Source organism: Nesoenas mayeri (genome assembly GCF_963082525.1).
Source record: "Nesoenas mayeri genome assembly, chromosome: 3".
Classification (NCBI taxonomy): domain Eukaryota; kingdom Metazoa; phylum Chordata; class Aves; order Columbiformes; family Columbidae; genus Nesoenas; species Nesoenas mayeri.
The window spans coordinates 90,258,828-90,281,544 of NC_137544.1; the positions used below are offsets into that span (position 1 = coordinate 90,258,828).

The 22,717-nt window shown below is 40.3% G+C and overlaps 1 protein-coding gene across 1 annotated transcript; it reads left to right on the forward strand.

Annotated features, from left to right (window-relative positions):
* The first annotated feature begins 3 nt into the window (after positions 1–3).
* Positions 4–17,666, forward strand: SLC4A1AP (solute carrier family 4 member 1 adaptor protein). The gene is made up of 14 exons (XM_080341952.1): positions 4–553; positions 1,661–1,847; positions 2,556–2,678; positions 3,552–3,612; positions 4,491–4,630; positions 5,073–5,233; positions 6,363–6,432; positions 10,113–10,302; positions 11,130–11,235; positions 11,805–12,045; positions 12,683–12,757; positions 13,756–13,826; positions 16,000–16,072; positions 17,276–17,666. The coding sequence occupies exons 1-14, from the start codon at positions 17–19 to the stop codon at positions 17,323–17,325; spliced, it is 2,085 nt and encodes a 694-aa protein (XP_080198078.1). The 5' UTR covers positions 4–16; the 3' UTR covers positions 17,326–17,666.
* Positions 17,667–22,717: the final 5,051 nt, after the last annotated feature.

Consider the following 22,717-nt stretch of genomic DNA (forward strand, 5'->3'; position numbering starts at 1 on the left):
GGACGGACCCGGGAAGATGGCGGACGCCATGGAGACGGAGGCGGCCGCCGAGACCGCCGGTTTCAAGCGGCCGAGCCACCCACTGGCTGCCGCGACCCGCTCCGCGGAGGGCGGAGAGCCGGGGCCCAGCCCGCCGCCCCTCACCCGCCCGGCCGCCGCGCCGGTGGCGCCGCGCTACGAAGAGCCGCCGTGGGGCAGCCGCCCGCCGGCCGGCGCCGGCTACGGGCTGGAGGTGCTGAAGGGCGGCGTGGCCCTGGGGTCGGTGCGGCTGGAGGGCGGCAGCTGGTTCCTGGTGGGGCGGCTGCCCGGCTGCGCCCTGTCCCTGGAGCACCCGTCGGTGTCGCGGCACCACGCCGTGCTGCAGTACCGCGGCGCTGCCCGCAGCCCGGACACCGGCGCCCCCGACGACGCCGCCGGCTTCTACGTGTACGACCTGGGCAGCACCCACGGCACCTTCCTCAACAAGGCGCGGGTGCCGCCCCGCACCTACTGCCGGGTGCGGGTGGGCCACGGGCTGCGCTTCGGTGGCAGTTCCCGCCTCTTCCTCCTGCAGGTGGGTCGGGGCCCGGGGGCCCCCGCCGCGCTCCCCGCAGCGTGTGGGTGTGGCTGGTGTGGGGAAAGCTTCCCCGGATCAAGCTCTTCTAGATCTCCTTGGGGGCGGGGGGGCGTGTGTGTGAAAGCTTCTGGCTTGTGAGGGGGTTTGCATGGTTTAAAAGCTGCCAAGTGCTGTTGTGGTTGTTTTGCTGGGGAGAAGCTGTCAGTTGGAGGTGTCCGTGGTGGGCTCTGCGGTGAAGTTTGGGGCTGGGGGCTTCCCTCATCGAGGGCACTGGATGCAGGGTGGCTCTGCTGGGGTGGGGGCTGAGCCTGAGAACAGGCACAGCAGCTTCTGCCAACCTGCAGTAAGCGCAAAAGGCGTTTATCTCCGTAGGTACAGTGTATCAGGAGTGTTTCTCCAAGAGTATGATGCATCAGGAAAGCGCTAATATTTCTTTGTGATCAAGAGGAGTTCTCGATAGTGAGGGTCTTGGTCTGTTCTCCCAAGTAGCAAGTGATAGGACAAGAGGAAATGGCCTCAAGTTGCACCAGGGAAGGTTCAATTGGATATTAGGAAAAAATTCCTCAAAGAAAGGGTTGTCAGGCATTGGAACAGGCTGCCCAGAAAAGTGGTGGAGTCACTGTCCCTGGAGGCATTTAAAAGACGTTTAGATGAGGTTTTCAGTGCTAGAGTTTGATTATGGTTGAACTCAATGATCTGGAGGGTCTCTTCCAACCAAAATGATTCTATGATAGTGGGAACTTAGAAGGCACTTGATGTGGCCTACATGCACTTTTGAGATTTTAGTTGCTTGTTTCACCAGATTTCCCACGTGGCACTGCTAAAAAAAGGTTTGAATTCTGCCTCTAAAATACAGTTATATCTGAGACTAGCCTCCCTACAAGCACACAGTAAGGTTTGTTTCTTATTTCCCCCCTCTTTAGAAAAGATGTTAAAACCAATATATTTGGGGATGCAAACCATAGCAAATGGTCTAATAATTGCAAATTTTGAACAGCACTATAATTATTTATGTTATTGTATATAATCTGCATCTGTGTTGAAAATACTTCTTTTTTTTTCCTTTAAAAAAACATTTCTGTAAAGTTACCATTTGTGATGTAGGGACCTGAAGAGGACCAGGAGTCAGAGTCGGAACTAACTGTGACACAACTGAAGGCACTGCGTAAGCAGCAGCAAGCAAAATTAGAAAAGACAATGTTGGGAGAGGACTCTGATGAGGAAGAGGAAAAGGAGGAGAGAAGAAGTGAGAAGAGTCAGAACAGTGACATGAGCTGCTCCTGGGGAATGGGTATGTGATGATGCATAAATCAGCTTATCCACCTTGGAAGGTCTTTATGCCAGTTTCAGTGAATACTTGAGTTGAAATTCCATCTGAATGTCAAGTGTCCCAATCCAGTGGAAGTTTCTCTTCCTTTTAAAAAGAGGAGAACTGTGACAAGACAAGCTTATATCTGGTGAGAACTATGCTAGAGCTTCTTTTAAAATCTGGGATAAAGTAGTTTGCCTGTGCCTATAAAAGGACATTAAACTGAGAGTTTAGGTTAATGCTGTGTGTTTTGTTCCTGTTCATGTGTGTCCGTGCTTTTGCATGAGAGGTGAAATTTAATTCCTTGAGGCTTCTCTGCTGTACAGCTGTCTTTAAATTTTAGCAGGAAGTACACATCTTAAAGCTAGTTAAATTGCAATTAATGACTTTTTCAGTATAAATAAGTTGTTCTTTGGAATGGAAGTGTATAAACACATAAACTCTCAAGGTCTTGAAACTAAAGTGATATTCATCTGCAAAACTATATCCTATAATGGAATAACCAATAGCAAAAAAGAAGCAGTTTGTTTTGATTTGTTATAATTGGATGCAGAAGTAATATTCAAACTAAGGGAAATAATTTTAGGGTGATGTAGCTGATATTTATTTCAAACTAAGAAAGCTGAAATATACTGATGTTCTCTTTTTAACATGTCACCATTTTTTTTCACTTTGCATGTCTTCTTGTAGGAGAGGATGCTGAGGAGGATGAGGTTGAAGAAAACCCCATTGCTATTGATTTTCAGGATGTACAAGATGCCTTCTATATGAAAGATCCAAGGAAGGCCTTACAGGGCTTTTTTGAAAGAGAAGGTACTCTTTTTTTAATTAAATTTATTTTTTTCTTTCCAAAATGTGATGCTTGTGCTCATGTTTTCCTTTGGGAATTCAGGTGTGGGAGCTAAGCTTTTCTATGATATTATGGGTAATGTTTATTGTTTGATCAGGTTTTGGTGCAGGTTGGTAGTGGTTTGGTTTTTTGTTTCTTTTTTAATTAAAATGTAGCTCATCATTGTATATCTGAGACTTAGTTACTGTTAAGGAAGCTCCTGTTCTCCAACAGTTACTAATTTCTGCACTGGGAGTTGCAGAGAGTACCTTGTATTCCTCTGGAGTGATACTCAAACTACACTCCTGCTTTGAAGCTATGCTGAAAAATCCAAACCCATCAGATTAATGTGACTCTGAGATAGAATTGGAAAGTATAAAACGACAAAAAATAACAATGAGTTGGTCTAAACTTTCAATGGTTGCCAGTGAAATTGCAGATGACTCACTTATTTGCTAAAGTGAAAATTAATCTTGAAGTTAAACAATATCTATGAATCCAGATTGCAAACTGTCATTACTTCAGTGTCATTTACTTTAATACATACAGAGGCAAGATTATTTTTTCTTTGAACTATGTATTCCTGACCAGGCCACTTAGAGTTTGTTGGTTTGGTTTTGTTGGTTTTTTATCTGAAAAAAACTTGATTCTGAAAAACAGCCAGATGAGCATGATACCAACTGAAGATCCCATGGCTTTAAAAAAAGAAAAAGGCAACAAATTCAGTACTTTGATATGTAACAAGGGCATTTTACCTCTTTCGTATATCATGGCTTTTTTCTCTGCTGTAAATATTATTCCTGCTTATTTCAGTTTTGGTTACTACATCACCTTTCTTTCTTTCTTTTCCTCTCTAGGAGAAGAGTTAGAATACGAGTACGATGATCGTGGGCACAATAGCTGGCTATGCAGGATCAAGTATGTATATCTCCATACACCTTTTGTGCATAGAAGCTGGCATAATTGAATTCATGAATAAAATCTGAAGGAATTACTTGTCTTGTCTCACTTGGCAAGGAGGCCAACTGGAATTAGACCTAAGCCCTGATACTGAGACAGAAGTTCAAGGATCAGTGCCTAGTTCAGTGTCTGGACTCCTTTCGGGTCTGGCAGCATTTGGTTTTCCTTAAAGAAAACAATTGTGAAAGTCTAGGTTCTTTCAGTTCCCTTTGTTTTGAGAAATACATAGAATTGAAATACGGGAGAAAAAAACTAGGAAACGGTGTCTTTCCATCCCTAATGGGAGAGAGAAAAAAAATATTCTACGCTGTACCAAATTGAGTTCTTTTATGATATAAGACAGTTTTTGATGGGTTAATGTGAAGAGGCCACTGACATTGTTCTTTTCTAAGACAAGAGAATGTGAGGTGAAAATTAAGGCAACAGAATAGGTCTCAAATGTGTAGTTAAAATATTGCAATGATTGCACTGCTTAAGAAACCTTTGCTTCAGTGTGGTGGAAAATATTTGTTACTGGTTTTGCATGGATGCAAGATACTGGTGCTTAAAGTGATTTGGGGGGTTGACATTTGACCTTTTAGCTTCTTGTATTCCCAATGGAATGAATATAGGAAGAATTTTTTGTGTGGAAATAAAATTTACTTGCATGTTTTAGGAAATCAATGCTTGTGTTTTCATTGGTACTGTATGAAATGAAAAGTGAAAATATTTGACCCACAAAAAAAGACTAGAGTGAAATGTAAGAACAATGGCATCATGATAAATATAATATCTAAGGAACATCCATGAAAAGCTGTTTGTGTCTGAGCTGTTTTCCGATCCTTCGAATTGAACAGATTGCCTGTGGATGATGCATCAGGGAAGCAGCTGGTGGCAGAGGTTCTCCACTCAGGAAAGAAGAAGGAAGCAATGATACAGTGCGCACTGGAAGCTTGCAGGCTGCTCGACGCTCGGGGGGTGCTAAGGCAAGAAGCAGGTGAATAACTACTCAAATGCTCTGATCATTCTAAAAGCTCTAAATTAAGAATTTGAGAATGCTATCTTGAATTTGTTTTATTGCTCTGGAGTGATACTCAAACCACACTCCTGCCTTTAAGCTATGCTGAAAAATCCAAACCCATCAGATTAATGTGACTGTGAGATAGAATTGGAAAGTATGAAACGACAAAAAATAACAATGAGTTGGTCTAAACTTTCAATGGTTGCCAGTGAAATTGCAGATGACTCACTTATTTGCTAAAGTGAAAATTAATCTTGAAGTTAAACAATATCTATGAATCCAGATTGCAAACTGTCATTACTTCAGTGTCATTTACTTTAATACATACAGAGGCAAGATTATTTTTTCTCTGAACTATGTATTCCTGAAGTGGTATGCGAATAATATGGTTTCTTGCCTTCTCTCTTACCTTTCCCAGTATCCCGAAAAAGGAAATCAAAGAACTGGGAAGATGAGGATTTTTATGACAGTGATGATGACACCTTCCTTGATCGAACTGGTGCTGTAGAAAAGAAACGACTAAACAGAATGAAAAAAGCTGGTAAAATAGAAGAAAAGCCAGAGACTTATGACTCCCTGGTAAGAAGAATTATTATGATGTGCCAAGTTTATTCTGTCATGTATGTAGTATTACTAAGAAAGAAAGTAAAACGTATTTCTTGATCTTTCTTTGCTAGTCTGATAGTTATTATCATTTCAGCCCTTTAGCTACCAGGTGGCCAAGTTTGAATAAAATCAGACCAAATTTGGTGATTGTACCTTTCAAAGGTTTTATAGGAAAAAAAAATAACCTGGGATATAGATGAAAATTTAGACTCTTTAACAACAGCAACAAAGTAATTTGTTATTTCAGTTTAGTACTTAGTATCCACATCACGGAAACCCTCATTATACCTGGCAACTGGCACACATCTGTTCCCGTAAGCAACAAGGATGACTGGCCAAAGAGAATGAGCCACCCTGTTACCAGGAGGTGTCATGCCTTAAGACCAATAAATCTGCAGAAAAGCAGTCTGCAGCTCCTTGTGTTGTCCCTTTTCTGGAGAGCAGACTTCAGTCCTTGAGGTTCTGTCACTGTGTACAAGACCTAATTTGTCATAAAATAGGGGAGGGAAGATAGCTTTACAACTCTGAATAGTGTGGGGTTTTTCTTTGTGAACATCTATAAATACCTGAAAATATTGCTTGCTTTATTATGCTGCAAGTGTACTACCTTGCTTTTACCTATGTGGTGTTGCCTTCTACTTGGTGGATCATGGCAATGGATGAATTCAATATCAGAACAGGATACTTTTAAAATACTTTAAAAGCATCAGAAAATAATTGCAAGCTCTCAAGTGTACAGGGCACATCCCAAAGAAGGATCTTGTTCTTCTTCAAAAAGTAAGAAGCCTGCACTGAGAGGGGTATGACGGTTGAAAGTCCTACAGACAATAGAGTGGGGGGGGTCAGGGGTAGGGAGGATTGGAGGATCACAGTGGTGGTTTGACATTGCTGCAGAAGCATTATACGTATTTTTGTGTTTCTGAAAGAAAAGGACTATTAAGTGGTTTAGGAACAATCCAGACAATATTTTTTCAGCCTAGAAACTCCTGGTTAAAGATCAGAAGTAGAAAAATTTAGCTAATTTGGTAGGATATTTGAGTAACTCTTAAAAGGAAGGTTTAAGAAGATAAAAAGATCTTCTAAGCATGTTGTTCTTTCATAGGTCAAAAAGCTAAATGAAGCTGAAAATGAGCTTTCTGAGATAACAGAGAAGCTGAAGTCTTCAGGGAAAGGTAAGGCATGAAGTTAATTTGATTGTAGTGCTTTCTATGAAGAACACTAAAGAGATGAAAATGTATCATGGATATCTGTCTTAAGTGCTTTTTTTTTTTTTTGGTAGTGTCTACTTTTCACAAAGGGGTGGGAAGGTCTGCAGGTTACAGAGTTATCTGGAGATGATATTTACGCTTTTCATCCAATAAATTCTGTACTCAATGTCTGTAGTCACTTGCTACTGAATGCAGCTCTTTCCAAAGCAAACAACATCTAAGTTAAGGTAAGGAAGTGAGTGTACAAGTTCCTGAAGCTGAAGAGGGCTGAGCGTTATTACTTTCATCTGCGCACCTTAGTGAAATGGGCCTAATTTGAGGAACGCTTTTTTCCACTCTCTCCAAAATTATTTGTAAGAAAAGAACAAACAACTGACAGAAGAGAAAAAATCTTTTATTTTACTTCTCTCATTGCAAATGCACCCTTAAAAATGAAAGGTGAGAAAAGAGAGAGGTGGAATCAAAGCAGTTGACACTTAGACTATATGTTCAGTGAATTTGCTAGCTTATGAGGGTTCCACTTGGTTTGTAGGATTATATCTTCGTGTAAAAAGGCAAAGCCTTTCCAAAGTGGGGGTTGTATCTGGTAAGAAGTTAGATTTAGATACAAATAGCTGCTTTTAGTTTTCTGTTGCTACTGATGTCTTGTGGAATAAAAGGAAGGCATGAAGGAAATGTATTTAGGCTGATTCATCATACAAAAAGCTTTTTAACGGAGTTGGTGTTAATAAAAGTTGCAATGTCAGTTTGTCAGAAGAATTTCTCTCCAGGAAGCCTAGCAGCAATCTGAGAGCTGGGCTGTCTTTTGTGCTTTATACAGGTTTGTTTATTTCTAGTACTTCAGCCCCACACAGAAATTCCTTTGTATCAACAGTTTTGTTGGTTATTGATTATACCAGATCACTGTTCAGTGAAACTCACTGTTCCACTGAGCATTCTAACTGATGGGTCTGTTTAGTGTGTTTGAAGGAATTGTTTTCAGTATGACTGTACTGATAAGTACTAAATGATTGGCAGGAGAAGCCAATGCTTTATCTTGTCTGAGATATGCAATTCCAAGCTTTCATATGTTATGATGTGTTTGTTTCTGCTGATACTGTTTTTCAACAAGACTGTTATATTATAGTAGAGGCTGGGAGAAGGAAGAATCAGTTCATTTATAGATTTCTACTAATAGCATATGATTCTGATACGTGTTATTATGGATTGGTAAATTGTAGCTGGTTACACAACCAGTTTAGAGCCTTGGAAAAATTGCAGTCTCAGCACTTATTGCAGTACAGTGTAATTCAGTATTGGATGGGAATGTCCTAGAACTAGGCCACGATAAAACAGAGAGAATATTGCATCATCAGTTACTTTGCGTGTCTTTGTTCTAGATACTTGTGTTTTCTCTGATTTCTTTGGATGCTTCAGGTTAATCACAAATATTAATTACAAGTGCAAGCCAGGAGCATGTGTACTGATCATGGTTGATTCTTACCACTTCCCTGAGCTGTCTGGCAAAGCTGCTGCATTACATACAGTTCTGAAACCTTAACCTACTTCTGCTTGCTCTAAACGACTATTTGTAGCCTAAGGGCAAGAGTCTGGAGAGACCAATGAGTGAGTGGCAAGCTAATTGCTACACTTCTCACCAAGCACTTGGAGAAACTAAGTGGTTGTCTAAACAATTGCTGTGGAAGTTCATAAATTGTTCTCTGGAGTTCTTCAGAACTAACTACTGATAGACTGCCTTTGTATCTCTTATTCACTGATGCAGCTCAATGAAAATCAAGTACACAGAGCTCTTTAGTCTCATCTTTGGTTGCCCTTTCAGAAGAAAATTATCAATAAGTTGATGGTGCAGTAAATAGCCCTGTAGCTTTTTTCCCTGAAATATAAAGTATAGTAGCCATGATTGATTGACCTCCTAGTAATGTTAAATTTTACTTCAATAGTGTAGAAAACAGCTGCAACAAATATTGAATGCTAACAGCAATGCTGTAAGCTGAGCTACCTGATTTTAGGTACTGCTGGTGGAATTCTGTTTGCAAGAAGGGTAATCTGACTCTCTGAAGATGCCTCACTGACTGAAGTACTCTTCTGCTGCTCTGCAGCTAAAGAAGTGAGCTGTAGAACTGTACCTTTAATTGTTCTTTATTATTTGTTTACACACTAAACCTTATATTTGAAATTTAGTCTTTAAATTTAACCATCACTCTGCTCAGCTCCTGCCTGCTAGGAGCTTCAGACTATTAACAATACCTTTTTGTTGATGATTTTTCTCTCGGCTCATACGAGTAGCTAAGAGGGAAAGTATTTCTATCTGAATTTCTTTTATGACATGTTTTGTCATCATTTATATTTGTGTAGAGGTGGATGCTGCAACTGTTTCTTATCTTTTGGAGCCTTTTAATTCTGTATATCTTTGAACATTTACTGTTGTGGCTTTCATATCTTTGCAAATTGTAGACTGTTTTGTTCTAGATAAGAAATATCCTTTTCAGTTGAGTCCATTTGTAAACACGAGTCTTATTAGACTTTCTCTAAATATTTAAGTCATATAAAGCTGCTTGAATATGTACACATAACAGTAACTTATTTTATTTGTACACATTTAAAATTTCAAGTGCTATTCAGTTAACTCAAGCTAAACCGAAAATAACTCATTGGTCACACAATTATTCTTGTGCATATATAATAATGCATAAATGCTTATAATGCAGCAAATAAATACTAGTTATGACACTTTTCATATAATATTAACAGGCAGAAGGCTGCCTGTCAAAAGGCTTGTTAAAATTCCAGCAACAAGATTTTTCTTTGTTTGCCTCCAAGTTGTCTTTGAACACGATATAAAAACTTCTGAAGCATTGTTCAAGCCCAACAAAGGAGTTTTCCTGGATTTTTTAAAATTTATTTTTTATTTATTTAAAGCCATATGTTAGAAATCTGTATTTATTTTTCTTAGCCATTAGAACTTTAGTTTCTCCTCCTGCGTTTTGTTTTAATTATTCAAATATGCATACAATTGTTCATATTTGAAATTGGGTAGAGTAGAAAAACTGTCATTACTCTTTTTCAAGTACAGAACAGTGTTTTCTTGTTAGAAAATCAAGTCAAAACAAGGGTAAATTTTGTGCGATTGGCCTAATGTATGAAACTATTCTTGTATGCACTCAGTCACCAAGCGGTAGGAGGCAGCATTATGTGCTGATTCATTTCGAGCTTTGCAAATGTTATTGCACAAATATTCCAGGAAAGCCAAAATGGGATTCCACATGCAGTGGTGTGGGATTCTTTGTAGCTGTGTTTATTTTAGCCTGTGCCTACAAAAAGAACCCGTAAGCTGCTTTTTTAGGGACAGCAGATCTTGAAGTGAGATGAACAGTGTTGAATAGAGACACTTACTCATAAAGACAGGTTCAATTTTAGGAGAGGTTTTGTTATGTAAGTGGATTAAGGTTTACTGTTGGGTTTTTGTTAGAAGAAATGTTTTTATCTTTCCAAGGCTAACAACCTCCATTACTTCACCATTTGACAGAAATTTGCAGAGCGGGTAGTTTCTCCTATATGCCTTTTTCTCTAAAGGTAGGATTCGATGAGTACAGCTCTCCTCTCCCCACCCCTAACGATGTGTATCTTCCCTTTAACTTGCCTAGTCCAGTCCCAGCCAGCAGCTCAAGATTCCTTGGACGAATTCATGACTGAAATAAAATCAGGATGCACTTTAGACAGCGTGGCACGAAAGAAGCTGCATTTGCGGTCATTTGAACTGAGGAAAGAGCAACAGAGACTGAAAGCATTAATAAAGCTTGTCAAGCCTGCAGAACTGCCTGAGCTGAAGCCCCCGTAAGTCTTGGCAGCAGAAGCGTAGAATGATTGCTTTTACCGTTGTTATTGTCCGTGGGTTGTTGTGCAAACCCAGTAAGTAGTCAACTTTCCAAACCCAAAAGCAGGACGGCTTTCCAAACTACCTGGCTCGTCTCTTCAAAGAACGGCTGTGCCTTTTGGCCCTTGCTGCGTCTGCAGTTGAGGCAGGTGCACCACAACAAGGGAGCAAGATAAGCCCACATAGCGGGGGATGAGGGGAGGTGGATTGGAAGCTTGTTGTCAGCTTTGTTATTTTATTTTTTTTCCCAACCTGCATCCAAAAGGAACTGATAAATAATTAGTTATTATGTGCAACATGAGAACCACTTTCACTCCATGAAACGTACCTGGAAGTCAAGTATGGTGGCTGTTCATCTACTGCCTAGCAAGGCTGCTGCAATTCAAGTGGGAGTGTGCTGGGTTTGTAATTTGCTAGTGGAAGCTCGTTTAGAGGTTTAATTACTTAATTAATTTACTTAAATTGTGTTTTGGCTTCTGGGTGTGTTTTTATATATACATATTTAAGTATGTGTGTGCAATTGAATTTGAGAGAGTCTGTCTGATAGTGGGTTTTTTTCTTTTTTTTTTTTTTTTCTTCCTTTATTGGATGTGTATGAATTCTGCAGCATGTAGATAGGACAGAGGAGTCATCTCTTGCAGCTTCTTCCTTGGGTGCTCCAAGTGAGAGAGAAATAATAGGAATTTTTTAAATGCTTACTTCCAATTTGCAGATTTTTTGCATTTGTAGATATAAGACTTGTTTGATACTTCATACACTGTTTTCATTTGTATCTATTTTTTATTAGGAGTTACAATCTGGAAGCAGAGAGCAAGACGAAAAAGATTACCTTGCCTCTCTTTGGTGCAATGAAAGGAGGGAGCAAATTCAAGCTGAAAACTGGAAGTCTAGGGGTAAGTTGGACCAGTAAGTATTAGGAGTCGGGGGCTTTTTCTCAGACACCTTCTTAGGCTGTGGAGACTGTAGGTGGCAACCACAGAGCATGGAGATGGAAGCACAGGGCAGCAAGCAGTGGCTGTTGGACGCTGTTGCTGTTCTGTTGGACGCTGTTGCTGTTCTGTTGGACGCTGTTGCTGTTCTGTGCCTTTGCACAGTCAGTGTCCTGGGGCATGGCTGTGGTCAAAGGAAGGGACCAAGTGGAGGAAGCCTGGGGACATCAGGATGAACTACTGCTATACCTCAGCAGCTGGTCCTGTATGTTATTCTGTTTTTCTTGATCTTTTAGCTAAGATCATATGCAAGATTGATTCCGTTTCCACTGTCTCTCTTACGAAAAGACTGCACTCCTTATCTATGAACTGGATGTATTTTTTAATCTTCCATTTCCACTAATAACTTTTCTTTAAAACCGAAATATTTTTCATCCTGAGAGTGTTCCTTTACCAGCTGTCTCTATGACAGTAATATGTGGTTTTTTTCTCTATATTATCTTAGCACTGATGCACAAGTCTTTCTCCTGCAGAAGTTACCTGTTAAGCGTCCAGACATCCCCGAAAGCTTGTTAAAAATGAAGGATGATGGACCAGAGGAGGAGGAAGAGGAAGAAGAGGAAGAAATGGAGGAGGAGCAAGAGGTAGATACAATAAACAACAAAGCATCAAACCTGGAAATGAAAAGGACAACAGAGGAAGAAACAGGAGAAGAAACTAATGCTGCTGGTGGTTCTCCTTGCAACAACAAGAATCAAGAATCCCTTCAGGATGGTAAACCACTTGTTTTGATTTTTCCAGTAATGAAGCAGAGTCTGTTACTGATGAATTTTTCAGAGCTATGTGAGTCTCCAAAGGTCTGAGTGACTCAAATTTATTTTCTGTAGATTTTTGCCATGAGTCCAGTGTCTGTGTGCCAAGAGACTGTAAAGTCTGCTTGGCTGTCAGTTTTTCGTGCTTTTGGTGGAAATAAATGTCTGTGTAAAACTTCAGATCAGTTTGTAAGGAGGAAAAATAATTTTAGAGGTGGTAACGGAAGGGTGTCTTCCTTGTATCTGTATGGTTTATCTCCAGTCCATCCTTTCCTGTATCAACTTGATTCATTTGAAAGCTCAGTAATAATGTTTCTCAGTAAATAGTGTGTTTGATGACAGAAACCTGATTCTAACTTCTTGTCTTCATGCTGGACAGGTTGCTCTTCAAAAGTGTTTTAACTGGTCACAAGTTTTTTATTTAATATTGTATTGGGGTGGACTTGGTGGGTGAAACAGTTTGGAAGACTTTTAAGAGAAGAGCTCTTCCTGAGACAAATGTACCTGCAAGTTCCCTTTTGTACTTCGTTTCAGGGGTGCTCTAGCGCTGTACTCATCATAGTTACTACGGACAGCTAACTTAGCTCTTTTTTTTCCAGGTGTTCAATTTCTGCCTGAGCCTAAAATACTAAGGAATAAATCTCAGATGGGACCCTCACAAGAGAAATCTCAAGGTGAGCATTACAATTTAGACTCTATTATACAGTAGCATGTGGGTTTAGATACTGTTTAAAAGAGCTATAGATGTCTTCAGTCAGTAGAAGACTAAGCCTAATCTAGAGCCTACAATAAGAATCTAGAATTCAAATGAAGGACTGTGTTTTACTTGAAGTGGTAAGTGTATGGTGGAGACAGGTCACTTCAGCTGTGTTTCTGTTCTCCTTGCTTTTCATATTATTAAGTGCTTTGAAATCCTTTGTTTAAAAAAAATATAGCACAAGGAGAGAACATATTTTAATTTAGGAGCATAAACATAATGCTTCCCCCCGGCTCTGTTTTCTTGCAGTAGCTCTTAACACTACAGAAAGACAGAACTTTCCTTTATAAAGTGACAAATACTACATAGCATCAGATAAGTCTATTAATGACTCAGATGACCCCTCTACATGTACACAAAAAAAAATCAGATCCTCAAAATGGAGACTGTGTTTGATGTACTGACTATCTGTATAAACTTTCTGGTTTTTCATAACTCAGATTCTTAAGAATATGTTGTCCTATCCTCATAATCTTGTCCATAGACTTAATCTACAAGACTCTCAGTATTTCACAGATTAAGTGGCAGAAAAAACAGGCATACTTCTGTCTTTGTCTTACTCTCATCTGTGTTACTGTGTCTCATACATTTCCTGCTGTTTCATTCCAAATTGCTCGCTGCAGTGATCACACAGAATATCTTTTTAGAATATAAACACCTGCCATTAACTAAAAGTGTATTACAGAATCCCAAATATAGGATCTTATTAAACTGCATTCAGGCAGTTGCCTGACAGTGCATTAAACATAAGTTAATCTATGAAAGCCAAAAATATGTTCAACAGTATGAATTTTGTTGCAGTGAGCTGTCTTTTCTTTTAGACTTATCCATTTCTATGTGAACTTTCTATAAGCTTATTTCTGATAGAATTGGTCATTCATGATGTGTCATAAAACAAATCTTCTTTCTTGTCAGCATCTGAGGCAGCATGTAAGGAACCTGAAGAGACATCTGAGAAAGCTAAGAAAATCAATAGCTCAAACAAGGTCAGTTATGATACCATAACTCCTGTAGTGTAAGCCTTTCAATAAATCATTTAGTAGTTTTTTGTTAGTGAAATAGCAGCAATTTCATTGTCACTTAGTGATAGTAGTACTTTTCTGCCAAGACCCAAAGGTAGAATCACACAGATTTTTTGAGTCTCCAATGAGAAGGTAGAGCACAGCATTTCAAGCATGATAGAGGCTCTCAATTCAATCAAAAATTTATTTTTTTCACTTTTTCAGTTGGCAGTTAGCCCCTGCTAATTGCTTCTTCTCCTGTATTGTGACTGTTGTAGAACATAGATGCTCTCTGGGCTTTGGGAATGGCATTGCAGAGCTTTTCTTGAAGAGTAGCTTGGGAAGGATGTATTGGCTGACACAGAACAGGCTGGGCTGAAATTACAGCAAGTCTGTATTGCCATTACCAAACCTCATCCTTCTCTGTAGGTGTGGAAGGAGAGAAGACTCAGATTATTGTCTTTTGCAACCCAATTTTTACTAAATTATAGTACAGGTACCAGACAATGTTCTTCCTGTGCATAAGATTTGTATTAAAGTATACAAGCCTTGCACATTTTAGGATGCAGGCAATTGTTGCCAACCTGGAGCTGGGGAGGAACTTCAGTGACAGCATGCTTTTAGCCTAAAGATTATAGTGAGCTGAATCCCATCCTTCTGCTGACGGCCATCAAAGAAGATTATTGAGCCTTGTGGGCCGTGAGTTCTGACCATTATGACAATGTCTTGGTGGTGGCCATTCAGTTTTAGCCCTGCACCATTTACTTAAAGTTAACACCCTGCAGCCTGTGTGTGCTGACCACTGCCTTGTTAGTCCTGGCAAAAGACCCAAGGATTGAGTAGGCACAGCTTTTAGAATTGTCCTTTGTTGCTGGCCCATGAAGCATGTTGATAAAGAAAGCAAGAGTAAATCTATACTGTTAAAGCCCAAGTTGTAGCATTTACCACGCAAATATGGGAGAACAAGGCAGCTTCTCATGCTGAGGCAGTCAAGTCAGCACCTCTCATCAGCACAGAGTTCACTCTTAACACTCAGCATTCTCCAAATGCCAGATGACTTAGCTGTATTCTCGCTCCCATCACAAATCACTTTTTCCACATGCTGTGGGCTCAGATCTTGCATGGAAAATACCAAACAGAAGTCAGCTTTATTTTGGTTTGTTTTTTTTCCTCTTACAATATTTGAGGAATAACTTTGAATCATGTGAAACTGGAAAAATAATTTTAAAGGTACTGTTCACAAGCCATATTTAAAAACTGTTTAACTCTGCAGTCTCCTGTTTTGGAAAACAGTAGTCTTCCAAAAGAACGGGTTTAGAGGTTAATTTGGGGAAGGAAAGTTTTTTTTTGAGGGAATGAAAAATTACTTCAGCTGCATAACTTAAGACTGTGTCATGATACTACAGAGTAGTGGAAATCAGTGCTGAGTAACTTGGCTACATTTTGAGCTCTTAAGTCTTGCACTCTACAGTTGTATGAACTTTTTGATAGCTACCTGCAGTTGTTGGAAACAAAAGTTCTTGAGAAAATGGTGCTGATGTGGCAAAACTTAAAAACCTAGGAACAAAAAGGCATCGCTGTGCCAACAGTTGAATTGCAAGTGACCTGTTTCAGTTTGTTTTAAACATTTCAGCGATGCCAGTGAGACATGAAAAAAATTGCATTTTCTTTTCTTCTGGAAAGCTAAGTTACCTGAACTGTTATATATTCCAGTTTGAAAGTCACTTTAAACCCGAAGTTTTCAGTGGGATTTGTGTGTTGAAATCGGTAAAGCCCTTGCAAATCCTGCTCTAAAGCTTTTCTCTGCATAAATAAATTCTGTCAGATGACACCACCAAACATTAGGATGACAAGATTAAACTGTCCGGTAGCAGACAGTTGGTAATGGTCCTGTTTTGATGATGAGGTTGGACTGGATGACATCCAGAGGTCCCATCTAACCAGCACTGCTATTGTTCTGTGACTCTGCCAGCAATAAGGTGCATCTATTTGAGGGTTTGATATTTCTTCTTTCCTCTGTATTACTGTTTTCATCTCTGATTCTTGTGGAAAACACCCTCACCTTTTAGTATTTGTTTCTGAATTAATGATACATTTAATGGCTGTGACACATTGTTGGACGGGGGTTGTACCTTAAAAGTCTTTTCTTCTTTTGCAGATCCGACCACCTTTTTTCTCCTCACAGTACCCAGATGATGACCCAGACTACTGCATATGGATTCCTCCTGAAGGTATCACCATTTCCTTACCATTTTTTAGTCTTAAAACTGAAGAATCTACCTAATAAGTAGTCAGGGTGTCCTTGTAACTTCTTGAGGAAAAAAAGTATTTCAGGAACACTTTACCCAAAACCTGATGTTTTATGGTGTGTTATGCCCTATATTTGTTGTATTGCAATGCAAGTCTTGCAGTGAAACACAAACTGTATCTGTAGTAGCTTCATCTTGATGGACAGGTACACCTGAAGTTTTTCAGTTTTGTATCATGTGAAAGCTGTAACTCCATATATAGTGAGATGATGATCTAGTTGAAAGACAAGCTCAAACCTTCACTAGGGATAAATGCTCCAGTGATCTTAGTATTCTTTCATAGAAACCTGTGAAATCTGAAAATCTTTGCAGATTTTTGAAAAAATCATTGGAATACAAACTTTGGGTCATGTGTTTTGGAGAGAAGTGTTGGCAACACTTTGGTGAAGTCACTGAATAATTGATGCACACATCCAGTATATGTTAAAGTTGAACAAATGTTTTACTTCAGTTCCAGAGTGTTCTTAGCTAAGTGAGGTTATTCTTAAACACAGTAATGAATTTTCAGTTCGTCTGAAATGCAAAATTCATTTTCATGCATTGAGGTTTTCATTATAAGTTCAAAGCTTAGCTTTCATTTGGTAGATTCATTACTATAATTTTTATGAGGTTGTTGCGGACTTATAATTTGGATACCCTCCAAATGGAATAAGAAAAATTAGAATAAATTTTGCTGAAGAAAACGATGATCTTGTGAATCATCCTGCAGTGAAAAGACTGCACTTCTCTGGCATGTGAATCCACTAGAACGAAGGTCCTGATTCAGTAACTCAGGGGTCTGATGTGGGATAGCCAAGTGAGCTGTGCCCGTAAGAGGGAGCTCATTTTTCTGTTCCTGCCCCTTAATAATCAGACTCCTCTTCTGTCTAAGCTTGCATAATGAGGACACCAGGAAAAAAAAAAAGGTGGGTGGAAATATATGATGTAGTCTTAACACTATTAGTAAGATTAAGAGGAATTAAAAAGTATAAATCAAAAGGCTAATTGAATTGTTGTATCCAGTCTGACTCATCCTCTTTGTGCTTGTCTGACTGGTTCTACCTAGAGATTATTTCATACTTGAATACAAATTTATCTTGTATGAGAGGGGGAAAAATAATGCAACTCTTCCTCTTTGTCCCTTAGGTCAAAGCGGTGATGGCAAGACTCATCTCAATGAAAAATATGGCTACTAAGTTTCAAGTGCCCCAGAGTACACCTGAGGTTGAAGGACTGCTCTGTTTTGGACTCTTTGACCACACGTTAAGTGAGGAATAAAAGAGTTGATTTTTTGGATGCTGTTCCAAATTCAAGGGCATCAGTAGCCACTCTGGCTGTCGGCTCTCCCTATGTGTTCTCTGTTTGTCTTCCAGATGCTTTTTTAAAAGTAAAAGCCAACACATTCTTCTGTCTCTTCTTCCACTTTTAACCTTGGCCTTTTTATTTGGCTTAAAACTGTAGGCTCATTTTTCCTTTAGTAAATAAGAATATACAGAAAAAGAAAGGTTTTTAAAAAATACACCTCTGTATACTTACAGGCTTGGTAAAATGTATTCATTTTGGTTTTATGCAATTAAAATGAGAAAGATTATTGGTTTGCTTCTGTGGCTGCTATTTGAAAATACTGTCATGGTAAACACAACCTGAAACTTGAGTGTTTGTTGCTTTTTTCTTCCCTATGGAAGAAAAACTTCTGTTTTCAAAGGAAAACTGTTTTTACTTCTCCCTAGTGCAGTTGCTGGGATACTTGGTATTGAGGGGACTGGAAATGCTGAGTGTATACTGTTATAAAGGTGCAGAAATACCAAAGAACTGAAGAAGCTGGCACAGCTTATCTTGAATCAGTGGGTAATGGAAGAAATGACGGAAGGATATCCTGGAAAAGGTTGTAATGAAGCCTATTCTCCTGTCACAATGCAAGAGCAAAATGCCATCTTAATGCAGTTTGAGGCATGCCAGCTCTTTAACTTATAAAGTTCCAGAGTGTACCAGGTGTCTACAAGGGACTTCTGTTCCTTGTGGTGGATGCAGAGGGCCTGGCACCTTTTTACAAAGTGTAGCACAAGGGAAACAATCGTTTGCCTTTTATGCTTGTGGGAAGTACAGGGGAAAAGAGCCCATGAGGTGCACACACATTTACTTTGAGCATCCCAAAGTAGCTGGTCAGTGTGTCAAAACTATCAAAAAACAAAAAAACAAAACAAAAAAACCCCAAGCAAACAAAAAAAAGACTTTTTGGATTTTTTAGCTTTGCTGATGAAAGGATAGAGACTAGCAAAATCATAGTGATGTATCTTTTCGTTGGAGGCTGCTTTGTAGTAGAGACAAATGTTATGTCTCCTGCTGCCAAAAGCACATCTCTGGGGATCAGAGCCTGGGCAGTTCGGTCATGCCTAAGACCATGAACTCCCATGTGTTTCTTTTCGTAGCAGGTCACTTGTGCTCCCATATAGATCTGATATTAAAATCTGCTCTCTTTTGGTGATCTGTCTTTTGTTGCATTGTGTAATATGAACACCCAAAGGTAGTCCTCATGGGATGGTTCCAGTCCTTTTCAGGGTAGCATTCAATACAACCATGGAAAAATCACCCATTACATTTGAAAGCTGTTGGCATCCCATCAGTGATCATTTAGCCATCCCAGAAGTAGGTTTCCACTTGATACTGATGTCCATGTAACATATGACAGGTTTGAGTATTTTCCTTTTTGGCCAAGTATAGACATCATTGGTCAAATATCTCTTTTTCCTCCAGTGGTAGCCATAAACCAGTATGTGGGCATGCAAGTAGAGGCCACAGTATTATACAGAAAGGGTTCTACACAGCAATAAACATTTTCATCACTTTCTCATACACTGTGTGACAGGCCATTGCCATCATCTTTCTTCTATATGATCTGCAGACCTACCTCAAAATTTTTACATCTTGCAGTTCTTATTGCAAATCAAAGATTTCCTGATGGTCTGTGTCCAAGAACTGCTTGTTTGGTTTTTTTTTTTCCTCAGCCACCATGCTGTGCACCCTGTAATAATCCTGTTGTCGAAGAGGGTGTATACAGCTTTGATTTGCAGCAGCACTAAAAAATGAGGGAATAGCTTTTGCAGACCTTGATACCAAATGCTCAGGGTAGACTGCTTAGTTTCATGGGTAAAAAACTTAACAGAGTCTGTGAAAATAGAAACTCTAGTTACATGTCAGCTTAGCACCCTGGCTGATTAATTACACACCCATTTCTTTCTTTCAGAAGCTGGCTGACAACTGAGCAGCCATCATAGCCTTTGGTGTTAGGGAAGTGTAGCGCTCAAACTTTGTGTCATTAAGCAGCTGAGTAAAGTCCACATGTCCCCTTTAAGCTCCCATTCTCCTTCAGTTTTCCATTCCACTCCTTCATCCACTGGGCATCTGGCACTAACTCCATGGCAAAAATGTAATTTGGGCTGAGTGCCTAGTTTTCTGCATGAATCCCATCGTGGAGAAGAGAGCCCTGCCCTGTTCTGCTGCTGGCTTGCGTCACAGGTCTGGTCATGGCACAGACCACGCTTACAGCCTCCACCTTTGAGATGCTTTCCCACATAGATCTCGCACTTTTTCACATAGAAGCAGAGCCAAACAATCTGGGTTCCCCAAACCCACGCAGCAATCTGCGGCTGGAACACCTTCTCATGGTGGTGTTAAGTGCACAGGCACGGAGGAAGCAAAGCCAGAAATAATATTTACAGCTATAGGTGTGATTGTAGTGTGTATGGCAAAGTTTACAAAGGTTTCTCACCTCAAATACCTTTCCTGACCTCCCAAACACCATAATGATGTTCCCTGTGTCGGAGAAGGAAAGGGGTCTGGGGATATCTAAAACAGTTACTTGGCTGATGAATCCCACAGCATATTTTTTCTACTCATGTAGGAGGACGATCAGTACATTAACACACAGCAGGGCCTTCAACAAGGGGATCTGGCTCAGCACAACCTTCCTGTGCCCAGACCACTCTGTTTTTTCATGGAGTTCTCATTCTTCTCGAGAGTTCTGCATCAGTCAGGCCCCTCACTGTGGTAAGTACTGTGAGACCTCCAGCAAAACAGAGAAAACCATCACTGGTGGGTTTAGCTCATTCATACAGCACCACTTTTTGACTGTAATGTTACCACAGGGATAGGCTGCAGGGTCCTGTATACCCCACTCCCAACAGCTTTTACTGTAAGAGTAGCCAGGCAGAAAGTCCAATCACATCTCAGCTCTCTCAGACTTCATACAAGTACTGACACAGTCTGCAACTTTTTTTGTAATTCATAGTGCTTACATTAACAGTGGAAGACTCCAGTGGAAGCTGTGCATGCAGACAGCTTTGACACAGAGCTGAGCAAGATCACCAGGATCAAACATCTGGCGTAAGTCATCAGAAACTTGTTCTACACTCCAAACAAGCACTTTGTGAGCTTCATGCAGCAATACCTCATCAGAATTAACAAACCTGTGCTTACTGCCTAGCCTTGAACCTCTGGATGAGCCGTTCCCATGGCCGTGTGCACTCTGTGGAAGCCACAGGTTGGGTTGATGTCCCTTCTACCACCGCCCTTACATTTGAGGTTGGGGGTTAAGACAGACTTTCAAATACACACCCTGGGCATTTGGGAGGGCAGCTGCCTGCGCCATAACCAGTATAACAGGAAAATACCATGTGCTGGGTTTTCTGCCTCTTCTTTTCTGCATTGGCCAGTGGAGAAGAAAACATGCAGCACAGGCTACGTCTCAGGCATAACTGTATCGTCCCCCACCACCACGGGCAAATGGAAGTCAACCCACCACCCGCCATTCTCTGCGTGACACCTGTGCATCAACCAACTCTTCTGGTCCACAAGGTCATTTTTTTCCAGATGCCTCTGCAGACTGGTGATTTTTGACCGAGCAGAGTTGCATTTTTCTCTCCACTTCTTTTAAAACCACAGATTAGACCAAACAACCTCCAGATGGAGCTCATGATGCACAGACATCTCCGTACCTGCCTTAGGTCTCGGCCGACCACAAGGCATCCCAGCTGTATCTGTGAGGATGGTCCCCTGAAGAAAGCTTCCTCTTGCTTATCTAAAGGAAATTGAAGCTGCCTGTAACACTCCACTTTATGGAATGGAAAGGAGCATTCATAAGGTCCTTCAAAGCATTCAAAGGAGCATAACACCTGTTCAGTTGCCTACTTGTCAAATTGGGTTTACAGCACTGTAAAGAGCTACAGGATGCAGAGAGATGTCATTAATAAGTAGGCCATCCTATAGCCAGCTCACCGGCCTTGCTTCAGTGTGCAGGATGTTACTGTTTAAAGCTGCCATTTCCTGCACAGAGCGCATGATTAGTTGCTATTTGCAACATGTGTTTACCTCATTATCATACTTACTTTCCACTGCTACAGAACTTCCAGTTCTATATTCATCTAATAAATACCCCTAAATTTATGGGGCATCAATGCCCTAAGGCCCATGAGCACCTAATATTTGAGCAGCTGGCTACAAGATCTTTTGGCTTGCAGTTTTATGCGTAAAGCAATAGATATTTTGATACCTGTATAGTAACACATTCTGCTGTTCTGAGGCATGGAATTATACATAAACACTCAGCATAAATGTAGGCACGATATGAGGGTTTTAAATTTTACATTCTGGAAATGAAGTGCTGTCTTAGGAGCTCTCAGTTTCATTTTCAAAGTGAATGTGAGGTAAGATCTGAAAAACGTTAAAGGTCTATATGTCAGCCTGATTTGCGTAATTATGCTTTTAAATTGTGGAAGTGTTTTGTTGATTGTGCAGCTGTGTGGATGCATATGCAGGTGTATGCTCACTTTCAACCATGAATATATTGCTGTGTTTCTCTGCTTTGACCTGTGAAACCACTTGAAAGTCAAGTTTATGCTTTTGCTGGACACAGTCTGCTGAAACTGCAGTCTTAGGGCATTTCAAGTGACTTGGCTGTTTATGCTGAGTACCTGTTCCAAATCCAGTTTCTTGTAACACCTAGAAATGAGATATGCAGGCTAAGAATAGCACAGGATATGAATCCACCTGCAGGTGGTTACTCAAGGGGAGTCTAATTGAGATTAGGCTTGTGGAACAGCAGATCAAAACTCACCTGTGCTAGCCCAAGCAATGAGAACACTTGAATGCCCCACAGAAGGTTCATCAGTTCCCTCCAGACTCCAGGCAAAGGCTTCAAGCCTCCCTTTTTTGTAGGGATCATGTTTATGCCCCTGTATATAAAGATGCGTTTGCTGAACTCTTGACCAGATGGTCAGTATGCAATGTGTGTGGTACTTTGGTTTAAATGCAACACGTGGGCTGTGACAAAAATTGATGTTTATGTGAGCTGCAGAAGTCTTCATATATAAGGGAATTTTAAGAGCTGGCATATGTAATACTAGTGGAGCGGAGTCTGCTCCAAATTGCAGTTCAAAAAGGCAAAGACTTATCCGTCTTCTTACACTTTCTTCTGTTTGGCAATCGATTATTTTCTTCTCATGCTGAAGCCAGGGACTAACAGACACCTTTTGAAGCCATCCCTTCACAGTAGCTTTTCCTGATTTAGTTTGATCTTGTATCTTTTCTCCC